The sequence below is a fragment of the Carassius carassius genome, chromosome 50 (genome assembly GCF_963082965.1).
Source record: "Carassius carassius chromosome 50, fCarCar2.1, whole genome shotgun sequence".
NCBI classification, from domain to species: domain Eukaryota; kingdom Metazoa; phylum Chordata; class Actinopteri; order Cypriniformes; family Cyprinidae; genus Carassius; species Carassius carassius.
The window spans coordinates 170001-182578 of record NC_081804.1 but is presented as its reverse complement, the minus strand read 5'-3'; the positions used below and the strand labels follow the sequence as shown (position 1 = coordinate 182578).

General features: G+C 35.9%; 1 protein-coding gene across 1 annotated transcript; it reads left to right on the top strand.

Annotated features, from left to right (window-relative positions):
• Positions 1 to 3118: 3118 nt before the first annotated feature.
• LOC132133685 (secreted frizzled-related protein 2-like) lies at positions 3119 to 4889 on the top strand. Its single transcript, XM_059546600.1, has 4 exons — positions 3119 to 3393; positions 3468 to 3637; positions 4363 to 4455; positions 4567 to 4889. Exons 1-4 carry the CDS (start codon positions 3119 to 3121, stop codon positions 4887 to 4889), a joined length of 861 nt encoding a protein of 286 aa, XP_059402583.1.
• The last annotated feature ends 7689 nt before the right edge of the window (positions 4890 to 12578 follow it).

Genomic DNA, 12578 nt, shown 5'->3' with positions numbered 1-12578 from the left:
AAATACAGAAAATAATAAAATAAACAAAAAAATATATTTGATGAAAAACTTAAAAAAGAAAGTTAATAATGAAGTACTAAATTACTAAAACTTTAATAAAAATGCATTAAAGCTAAATAGAAAAAAAAAATATAACAATATGTTTAAATAACTAAACTAATAAAAACAACAAAAATTACTTTAAAATGAAAGAAATTAGGACAATAGTATATCAATTATAAATCTATAACATCTAGTACATCTGTGATATATGTAAAATAAAACTGCAACAAATTGCACAAGAGATAACCTAAAATTATAAAAAATAAAAATACTTTTTAATCAAAAATTGATTGACATAAAATAAAGGAAAGATTGTGTAAAACTTACAAAACTTCTATAACATAAAAATGAAAGAAAAATGTTAAATGTTGCCTTGACAACTACTGAAAATAAAACAGTGAAATAAAAACAAAGGTAAATAGAAATAAAAACTCAAAAAACTCAAATGAAAGTGAAAAATTGAAGATATAAGTTCTGACTGAGAACCAAGACATTTGTTCCACAGATATTATTTAGTGCTTCAGCACAAGCTCCTGATGTATAGACCTGAACGAGTCCATTAGCGCTCGCTCATTAACAGTCCAAACACAGGAGGATCGTTAGGAAGAATAACAAGCCCCGGGGGGTAATCAGCGGCGAGAGGGGTGCTTAACCCCATGCACGCTCCCCATTGTTCTCCTAAATGGGTGTGTGTGTCTAATTGCCCAGTTAGGTCCCTCAGTAGCTGCCGTCTGACCGGGGCCTCGGAGACTCGAGACAGAAGAAGAGCCACACGTCCATCAGTCTGTCACTGCTCCCAGAAAACCATCATAAAGAGAGTCCAGACTGATCTCTGGCTCCAGACCCTCACACTTAACCCTTCGGAGACATCTGCAGGTCTGTATTTACCAGATAACACGTGCACCATCGAAATCTGTGTACATTTGACCAACGTTTTAATCCTCTTTTTCAGTAGTTCATTCCAAGCATGTCATCCCAGAAGTGGTCTGTCATTTGAACTACTCATGAAACATTCTCTGAAAGTCTAACATTTGTATTCTTTGGGACTGGAAAAGTATGAAAAAATGCTAAAATATTTAGACGTCATGGAAATATAGTTATTTCTATTTATTCTCACCTGTAAAATAGTTAAATGATTTGAAATGTATTAAATTTAGCAAAAAAGTTTCAATAATATTTGAGAGTATTAGATTTATTTATTTATTTTTTAGGCTGGAAAAGTAATTAAAATTAGTGAAATATTTAGAAGGAACAGAAATATAGTGAATATGAATTTTTTTTTATTCTCTGGTTATTCTTTTCTATAAAATATTAAAATGACAAAAATGTATATATATATCTTTTACTTAAACATATTTTTGAAATAAATAATTGGCCAAAAAGTGCAGGAACGCTGAATTTTTAGTGCATGAATAAATCAAGTACACTGGATTTGTTTGAAATGTATTTCAGCTACCAATAAAACACCTTCTGAGAGTTGAAAAGAACTAAAAAATAGCAAAATAAGTAGTTATTTCTAGTTATTCTCACAAAATACATATCAAAAATCAACTGTAGTAGATCTTCTAGTGTGTTGATGTGTGTTTAAAGCATCTCTGTGTGAGGAAGGCATCGCAGCACAAGCAGAAGTGAAGGGCTGTAAATGCAAATGTGCGAGCACTAATGTGAGATAATCCAGTGAAGTGCGTCTGAGACATTACAGGGACATCTGCAGCACGAGCTGGAGGATTTGAATATGAAAGCAGATCAACAGTGACCCGCTGGAGACAGAGGAGCGGTCAGAGACGCCCGTCTGACCACAGGCCTCCACACAGACCACATCAACACATGCACAGCTGCATGAAGAACTCAAATCAGCTGCACGTGCATGAAAACCTCATCATGTTTTAATAATACTGATAACAAACATGTGTCCCTGCAGCACAGAAGCAGTCATCAATGTCAGTGATTAGTAATATGCATTGCTAAGAACTTCATCTGGACAACTTTTAAGATGATTTTCTCAATATTTAGATTTTTTTGCTCCCTCAGATTCCAGATTTTCAAATAGTTGCATCTCAGACAAATATTGTCCTCCGAACAAACCACACATCACTGGAGAGATCATTTATTCAGATTCAGATGAGGTAGAAATATAAATTTCATAAAATGTACCCTTATGACTGGTTTGAGTTAGTTTGAAAACAAACTGCAAATGCTGTTTTATTTGGTGCTGCATTTTTATGAAAAACGTTTTGGGCATTAAAAATATTTATGTATTAAAAATGTCACAAGAAATATTTTAGACTGTGTTTTGTAGGAATTTGCAGACTTCAACCAACATAATATTATTATTCATCACTCAGTTTTATTATAACGATCTAAACGTATGCATTAAAATGTTACAAAAATTGTTGGCTCAAATATTTTATAAAAAAATATTTTTTTTTTTAATTGAAATTTGAAGTTTAATTTTGACTAAATTACGGAGAAGTGCAGCAGACTTCAATATAATATTATATATTTAAAATATGTAGTGAAAATCATTAAGAGATTAGTTCAGGAAGTAGATTTAAACATTTTAACTGATTTTATCATAATCGTTCAGTTTTATCTGAATCTATAAATAAATCAAGTCACATGATCATTTTGATTGCGCAAATACTTTACTGCAGCAAATTTCAAGCAACATATTAATTGATATTGTCATTATTTATGTCAAATTAATCATCTGAGTTTATACTAAGTTGTACCATCTAAAATGATCCAAATGTATAAAATAATCACGCACTAAATAATGTCACAAAAACTGTTTGTGCAAATATTTTAGAGAGTGTTTTTGATCAGATTTTTTGGGTTTTATGATGTGAGATCTGAAGTGCACCTGAAGTCAGCTGACTCAGAGGCCATCAGGAGCTCCAGTGTGTGTGTGTGTGTGTGTGTGTGTGTGTGTGTGTGTTAATGCCCCCCCCCCCCTGTGTCTGGGGCCTGTTATCTCCTGCTCGTCTGCGTGCCTCTGATGTGTCGTTGATAGCATCTGTCCTCCTCTTTATAAAGCCAGAGCGGCTGAGCTCCTGCTTCACTCTCCGTCAGGATCATGCATCCCTCGCTGATGCTCCTCCTTGCTCTCGGGGCCCTCGCCGGGGCCTTCGACCTGGGCAAGACCACACGCTGTGTCCCCGTGCCGCTCCAGATGAGCGTCTGCCAGGACGTGCCAGACTCAGAGATGCGTCTGCCTAACCTGCTGGGCCACAGCAGTCTGGAGGAAGCGGCTCCTCGCTCGGACGACTGGAGGATGCTGCTCCACAGCGGCTGTCACCCACAGGCCCGGGCCTTCGCCTGCTCGCTCCTGGCCCCCGTCTGCCTCGACAGGTACGTGCTCCGAGACCAGGGACAGGTGTGCGGGAGTGTGGTCTAATCTCAGGTGTGGTTGCATCCTTCCGCAGGTTCATCCAGCCGTGTCGGAGCGTGTGCATCGCTGTGAAGGAGAGCTGTGCTCCCGTGTTGTCCTGTCATGGACACGTCTGGCCCGAGGCCCTGGACTGTGACCGCTTCCCTGCGCAGGATGACACGTGTCTGACCCCGCTGCCCAAACACATCAGTGCCTTCTCTAAAGGTGAGACACGCATTCACATGCATGCACAGACTGATCGATGTGAGAACAATTCATACTGATGACAACAGCTGTTGATATTTGAACATAAAGAATATGAATTTATTAAAATATAATGTTTGCTACATAAAAAATAAAAAATCTTTGGACTGATTGTGGTGAATCTCTATTGATGTTAGATATAAATTTGTAATGTGTATTCAATTAGGAGTGGACTTAAAATGTCACAAAATACGTAGTGGCCTTTAAAGAGTAGTTCATTCCTGAAGAATGATGTTATTATTATTATTACACAGATAGATAAAATGTAAATAATGTAAAAAATATTAAATGTAGGCTTTCAAATAATTTTCTCCACATAAAAATGTTAGATACTGATAACAGAAGCCATTAAAAACTATTAAATACAAGCGCTCAGTGATGTTTGTTTATATGCCGGGAAATGTTATTATAATTGTACTTAGCTGCAGATATTTCATTATTAGTACAAATAACTGGTGCAAATACTTAAAAAAAGAATTTGGGGGGGAATTATTTGAAAATTACAAAAATAAAATAATAATGTTTGCACATACTACATAGACTACGTTTTAGAGAGCAGTTTTGGCAAAATTACAGGAAGTTACAGCAAACTCTCTGAATGTCATTATTAAATAAAGAACTGAATGCACTGTAAGTCTCTCTGTGCACTGCTCTGGTCGTGTGTGTGTGTGTGTGTGTTGTGTCAGAGTTTCCTCAGCCCGTGTGTCAGAGCTGTCCGTCTCTGGAGGAAGCGCCGTCTCTCAAAACCGTGCTGGACGCGCTGTGCCTCACCGACTTCGGTAAGCGGTCCTTACCGTCTCTATTCATCAACCTGGCCGCTTCTGTGGAAGGTCAAAGTCGTGTGATGTGGTTTGGGGCACACTTCAACAAACCGTCTTGTCTCCACACAGCCGTGAAGGTCAAGATCTCGAAGCGTCGCGTGGCGTCCTCGGAGCCGGAGCCGGAGCCGGAGCTGACGGTCGAAGGCCCGGTGGAGTTCATCCAGCGCGGCCCGCTGCTCCCGTACGACACGGTCAGCCTGATCCAGCGCTGGCTGCTCATCAACCTCAGGTGCGCGCTCCCGCTGGTCCGGCCCGGCCGCGCGCAGCTCTTCCTCGTCACGGGCACGATGCGCGCGAGCGGCTCCATCCAGCTCTCCAGTCTGTTCCCGTGGCTCAAGAAAGACCTGCACATCGCGTCGGCCGCGCGCAAGTGGAAACACCACAAATGCTGAACTCACCGAGAAAACATCTGCAAGACGTTTAGAAGATGTCTTTAAGATGTTTATGATTGAAAACTGACATCTTAGAGACGTCTATCAGATGTTTGTATACAGCAGATGCTTTCCAGATCTTTAACAGACCTCCTGCAGACGAACTGAAAACATAACTAACACCATCATGGAGGGTTTGAAATAAGAGCCATGTGATTCCCCCTCCAACACACACACACACACACACACACACACACACACACACACACACACACACACACACACACACACACACACACACACAGACAGCTCTTGAGATGCACTCCAACTGTTGTACATAGAGATTAAATAATTGTAAAAATATTATTTTCTATTCAGATGTGATTTGTAAAGAAATATATCCAGATGTAAGTGTATTTATGTCTGTTTCTGTGCTGTAAATAATAAATGTTTCTACTGTATAGTACTGTGTTTTTGAACCATATTTGGCCTAAAATGAGCTTTAACTACATTTATTTGTAGTGTGACACTAACTCAGATAAAAAAAAAAGCCACCTCAACATTTTAACATTTTACACTATTTATTTACACTTTCTAAATGTTTGTTCACCAAGGCTGCATTTATTTGACTAGAAATACATAAAAATGGTGAAATATTTATTAGAATGTAAAACAGCTGTTTTCTATGTGAATTGAAGTGTCATTTATTTCTGTGATGTGCAGCTGTATTTTCAGCATCATTACTCCAGTCTTCAGTTCAATTCAATTCATTTCAAGTTTATTTGTATAGCGCTTTTTACAATACAAATCATTACAAAGCAACTTTACAGAAAATTATGTTTCTACAATATTTAGTAGTAGCTTATAAGTGGTGACTGTCAGTTTGTGCACGTATGACAGCATTTTTCAGAAAAAATTAATACAAGACATAATCAGCCAGACGATGAACATTATTAACAGCAACAATAAAAAACAAATAGAGACATCATTAGCGAAGCTGCTGATCCAACAAAGAAAAATTAATATGTTTAACCCAAGCTAAAGAATAAGAATGTGCATTTGATCAGATGCAACTACACTCACAATTTAAGAGATACATTATTCGAATGCTTGGCGAAAGAGATGCGTTTTTAATCTAGATTTAAACAGAGAGAGTGTGTCTGAACCCCGAACATTATCAGGAAGGCTATTCCAGAGTTTGGGAGCCAAATGTGAACAAGCTCTACCTCCTTTAGTGGACTTTGCTATCCTAGGAACTACCAAAAGTCCAGTGTTTTGTGACCTTAGGGTGCGTGATGGGTTGTAGCGTGGTAGAAGGCTAGTTAGGTACGCAGGAGCTAAACCATTTAGGGCCTTATAGGTAAGTAATGATAATTTGTAACTGATACGGAACTTAATAGGTAGCCAGTGCAGAGACTGTAAAATTGGGGTAATATGATCATATTTTCTTGACCTGGTAAGGACTCTAGCCGCTGCATTTTGGACGACCTGTAGCTTGTTTATTGACGAAGCAGGACAACCACCTAGAAGTGCATTACAATAGTCCAGTCTAGAGGTCATGAATGCATGAACTAGCTTTTCTGCATCAGAAACAGATAACATGTTTGGTAGCTTGGCAATGTTTCTAAGATGGAAGAATGCAGTTTTTGTAGCATTGGAAATATGATTTTCAAAAGACAAATTGCTGTCTAATATAACACCCAGATTTCTGACTGTAGAGGAAGTAACAGTACATCCGTCTAGTTGCTGATTGTAATCTACAAGATTCTGTGTGGTGTTTTTTGGTCCAATAATTAATATCTCTGTCTTATCCGAATTTAATTGGAGAAAATTATTGGTCATCCAATCTTTTACATTTTTAACACACTCTGTTAGCTTAGATAATTGGGAAGTTTCATCTGGTCTCGTTGAGATATATAGCTGAGTATCATCAGCATAACAGTGGAAGCTAATTCCGTATTTTCTAATAATATTACCAAGGGGCAACATGTATATTGAAAATAGAAGGGGACCTAGGACGGATCCTTGTGGCACTCCATATTTTACTGATGATAAATGAGATGACACCCCATTTAAGTAAACAAAATGGTAGCGATCGGACAGGTAGGATCTAAACCATCTTAGAGCCTGCCCTTGAATACCTGTATAGTTTTGTAATCGATCTATGAGTATGTCATGATCTATGGTGTCGAACGCAGCACTAAGATCAAGTAAGACTAGAAATGAGATGCAGCCTTGATCTGACGCAAGGAGCAGGTCATTTGTAATTTTAACAAGTGCAGTTTCTGTGCTATGGTGGGGCCTAAAACCTGACTGAAATTCTTCATACAGATCATTTTTATGCAGGAAGGTGCTCAATTGAGCAGACACAACTTTTTCTAAAATTTTAGACATAAATGGAAGATTTGAAATAGGCCTATAATTTGCCAGTACACTAGGATCTAGTTTTGGTTTCTTAATAAGAGGCTTGATAACCGCCAGCTTGAATGGTTTTGGGACGTGACCTAAAGATAACGACGAGTTAATGATATTGAGAAGCGGTTCTTCGGCTACAGGTAACAGCTCTTTCAGTAATTTAGTGGGTACAGGATCTAATAAACATGTTGTTGGTTTAGATACAGTGATAAGTTTATTTAGCTCTTCCTGTCCTATATTTGTAAAGCACTGCAGTTTATCTTTGGGTGCGATGGATGAAACTGAAGTGTTAGACGCTGTAGAATCTACATTCGCTATTGTATTTCTAATGTTATCTATTTTATCAGTGAAGAAATTCATAAAGTCATTACTATTTAACGTTGGTGGAATATTTGAATCAGGTGGCATCTGGTAATTTGTTAATTTAGCCACTGTGCTAAATAAAAACCTTGGATTGTTTTGGTTATTTTCAATGAGTTTGTGGAGATGCTCTGCCCTAGCAGTTTTTAGAGCCTGTCTATAGCTGGACATACTGTTTTTCCATGCAATTCTAAAAACTTCCAAGTTAAAGTTTTCAGTGTCACATGATCTTCAGAAATCATTCTGATATGATGATTTACTGCTCAAGAAACATTTCTGATTATTATCAGTGTTGAACACAGTGTGCTGCTCAATATTTTTGTGGAAACTGTGATGCATTTTATTTTTCAGGATTCATGGAAGAACAGAAAGTTCAGAAGAACAGCATTTATTTGAAGCTTTTGTAACATTATAAATGTCTTTACTATCAATTTCGATCATTGATTGCACTGATTAATAAAAGTATAAATTTCTTTTAAAAACTTACTTTAAACTTTCGATAGAAAGACATCTAAAATAAAAAAATACATAAATAAATAAAATATAATTTTAAAATGATTTTCTCCTCATAAAAATGACAGATATCATTAATTAAAACCAGTCAAACACCTGAACCACTGTGAACACACAGGTTTTTAGTATGATTGGAAGTACAGAAGCAGACTTCATGGTTGAATTACTGACAGGTTTTATTAATAACTACTTTATCAGAGCTTGACAGAAGTTGAACCTCTTTTCAGTTTCATGTGTTTTTGTTTATTTGTTGAACAAATTGTATCCAGAATGGTTTGTGAGCGTGAATCAAACAGGCCTGATTGAGTTTCTCCTCATTACTGCTGCACAGATGCATTAGGGGCCACGCTTCGGCCCCGGGTCCCGGGTCCCGGGTCTCCCTGCATTGTGCTCTTTGATTCAGAGCCTGGCCCTTCATTCACCGTGTGAAGAGCCCAGAGGAGAGAACCATTGAGAGATGGTGTTTTCAAGAAGGTCACGGCGTGAAAGAGCAGAGAGACCTCTCACAGCTGCTCTCTCTCTTCACAGACGGACCCGAGGACTCTCATGGCTTTCAGCTTTAAAAGGCATAAAAGATTTAAATGGGTTCACATGAACTAATGTTTTAGTGACTCCACTTCATAAAGAACTAATTCTGCCTGTTTGGGAAAACCATGCCAACTAGAACCGAGTGAGGGATTACTAAAATAAGTCAATAAATGTTTATACATATTTGAGCAAATCATTTAAAAGCTCCCCACAAAAATAAATAAATAAATAAATAATATATATGTTTATATGTTTAATTATGCTTCATTTGTCTTATATATGCATATTTAGTTCCCCACAAAAGACACAAATAGGTCCTATATATAAAATACTACTAACACATTTTTTTTTTTTTTTTTTTTGGGGAAGCTTTGAATTATATATTTAATTATGCTTTATTTAATTATGCTGTGATGTGGAATTATTACATAAAATAGACATATTACACAAATATATACATACACACAAACACACGTCTATACATTGTATATACTTGTAAACATTACTTTAGATAGATAGACAGAAAAATATATAGATAGATAGATAGATAGATAGATAGATAGATAGATAGATAGATAGATAGATAGATAGATAGATAGATAGAGAGTGAAATAAATATAGATAGATAGATAGATAGATAGATAGATAGATAGATAGATAGATAGATAGATAGATAGATAGATAGATAGATAGAGAGTGAAATAAATATAGATAGATAGATAGATAGATAGATAGATAGATAGATAGATAGATAGATAGATAGATAGATAGATAGATAGAAAAATATACATTATAGTTTACAAATATATTTCATTTATAATATCAAAACAATTATATATGATGTAATTCTCACATTTTCCTGTGTAGAGGTCATTTCTGTCTTTAAATACATTTCTCCCATGTATCTTTTTTGGAAAATGTAATAATTATCATTGGCAATTATAAACTATTTTTAGTCAAATGCAACATGTTTCATCAGTTAATGTTTCTGAGTTTTCAAGGCTCTTATTTTGTAAATGCGTTCAGTAAGCACATGTTAAAGCACAACTGCATGACCTTGGCCTTACCATCAGGAACAGTGTCGCTGGTTCTCCAGTGCAGCTCTAGACTGAGTTTAGAGTTTCTCCGTCACACCGCTGACCGCTTTGATGTTTGCTGTTCGTCTGATTAGTCACATGTTCATTTCTTGATCTATAACCCGAGCGTTAACACATTACATATTCATCGGCCGGCGGCCGGCCCGCTACCAGCGAGCCCAATAAAACTGCAAATTTGATTACATGTGCCCTTTGGCTCTGTGTCGAGGGGACAAAGAGAGCGGCTGTCTGCGGTGATTAGCATGCCCAGCATGAGGTGATGTTTCCCCCAAAAGACCGTCCGGATCCCCCCTGCGCTGGGACATGCCTGTTTAGGGCCAGGAGCACACTTCTGCTCTGACAGAGACTGAAGACACGCTTGGAGACAGCTTTCCTGTGCATTCACATCAACGTGGACCTGGAACAGAGATATGAACATTTCTAGAAGAACGCATCATTGTTAGTAAGGGAATGAAACCTTGCAAATGCTTTGAAAGCCTCTAAATGCATATTTTATTTATTTATTTTGAATGAGAGTTTTTTAATATCCGGGTCATTTTTGACCCGGGTTTGTGTGGAGCACTATCAGGTGTCAAAGATACTTTTTGTGAATGATCTATGAAGTTATATTAGTGTCAAAAACTTTTTCATATATCTCACACACTTCTGGGACTGAATTTTGTTGATGAACATTAATATATACATCTATTGATGAACCACAGCAGAGTGAAAAAAGTTGATTAATTAATCAAAAAGGGGTAATTGCAGTAATAACATGGTAAAATACAAAACTTAGATTTTTGTTCACATTCACTCATTAATGACAAGTCGCTGATCAGATGCAACATCGTTTTAGTTGAAAAATAATAAGCTGTGACTGTTATATAAAACAACGATTCTGAAATATACAGAATAAAATGTAAAAAATTATAATATTTTGCATCAAGAAAATGAAGATTGCTTTTTTGTAATCCTCAATACTAATTACATTTTACATTTTAAATATCATTAAAAATATATATATCATTATTTTTCACCTTATGGTTATGCTAATAAGATTTATTTTTAAGAAAATAATCCTAGTGATGCTAAAATTAAACTTTATTGATCTAAACTCTACCTTAATTTGCATAAAGAATTCAGAGTGTTTTTTTGTTGTTGTCTGTAATTCTCAATACGCATCAGCCCATCATTTATATCATAAAATTATTAAAAATACAATTATATTTAAAAAGTAATTTAACATGAATTAAAGACTCAACAAACAGCATTGCATTTCCATTTTAAATACAACTTAAATACTATATATCATTATTTTCTAACATTATGGTAATGTTAAAGAGATTTTCTTTCTTTCTTTTTTTTTATTAGGTGCTTAATTTTTAAGAAAATAAACTTAACTATGCTAAAATTAAATTTGAACTTTTCATCTTTTATCCTAAAGTAAAAAATAATTTTCAAAATTAAGATTTTTTTTTAAATTCCCAATACTCATGAGATTTTAATTACTTTAATTGATAGTGTAAAATCATTTAAAAAATAGCATGAAGGCAGTACAGTGTTTTTTTCTTTCTTATATATTTAAAAATATATCATTATTTTTCACACGTTTTATTAAATAAGGGCAATGTGGTTGATTTTATAAGAAAAAATCTGAATGATACTAAATTTAAGCTTTATGCAAAAAGATTTTTTTGGGTAAAAACAGGTCAGATGTGTTCTTTAAAAGTTTTTGTGAGTTTCACACATGCATTAATTATGGTAAAATAGCACTTGTTGATTGCAAACGAGCTCTGATTGTACACAGCTGTGAGGACGGACAACAATAAAGTAAAGAAATATAGTCCACATAGATAGACTGAGGCACAGATACTTTTCCAGGACGTCTCTCAATGGCCTCCTCAATGGACGGCTCTGAAAAAAGATATCAGTATTTACTGCCGCCGGCTCTGTTTGGTGTGCAAGTTAAACTTTGGCCGGGAGTCCATTGTCTCCAGTGTCTATCATTTAATGGGAGCTTTGACATAATGAATGAAGGGTTCCACCTTCCGTCCCACAGAAAGAGCCGGACTTATCAGAGCCAATCACAGCGAGCCGAGCACAGCTTTGTTTTCTTTGTGCTTTTTAATGAAGTTAACTCTCACAAACTCTTCCCAATGCTCTAGATCGGAGGACGAGGTACCTCGAAGACATGGCTGGGCTTCCTCCGAGGCTGCCTGGATTTGGGAATTCTGGGAAGTGTTTTCTGATTGAGAACCTGCTGCGTTCACCTGCTCCAGGTGTCTGTCCCAAAAGATGCTCTCTGGATCTGCTCTGTGTTCCTCAGGAACGAGCTCAGACTCCGTCAGGTGAGTTTCTCAGATTCTGTTGCTTTTGAGTAATTCTGAGTTTTTGAATTTGTCATGTTATTAGTTTTAAATATGACTATATTTTTAATTCTTTTTATTTTAGTTTTAGTTATTTTAGTACATCAAGTTCAATTGAATTAAAATGAGAAATGTTGAAATATATATATATATATATATACAGCACAGACCAAAAGTTTGGAAACATTACTATTTTTAATGTTTTTGAAAGAAGTTTCTTCTGCTCATCAAGCCTGCATTTATTTGAACAAAAATACAGAAAAAATGTAATATTGTGATATATTATTACAATCTAAAATAATTGTTTTTAAATTTATTATACTTTAAATTATCATTTATTTCTGTGATGCAAAGCTGAATTTTTAGGAAATTCATTATTTGAAATAATATATATATATATTTGAGGGTTTGAATTGAGAAAATCTGGAAACTTTTTCCTTTTCACTAAATTT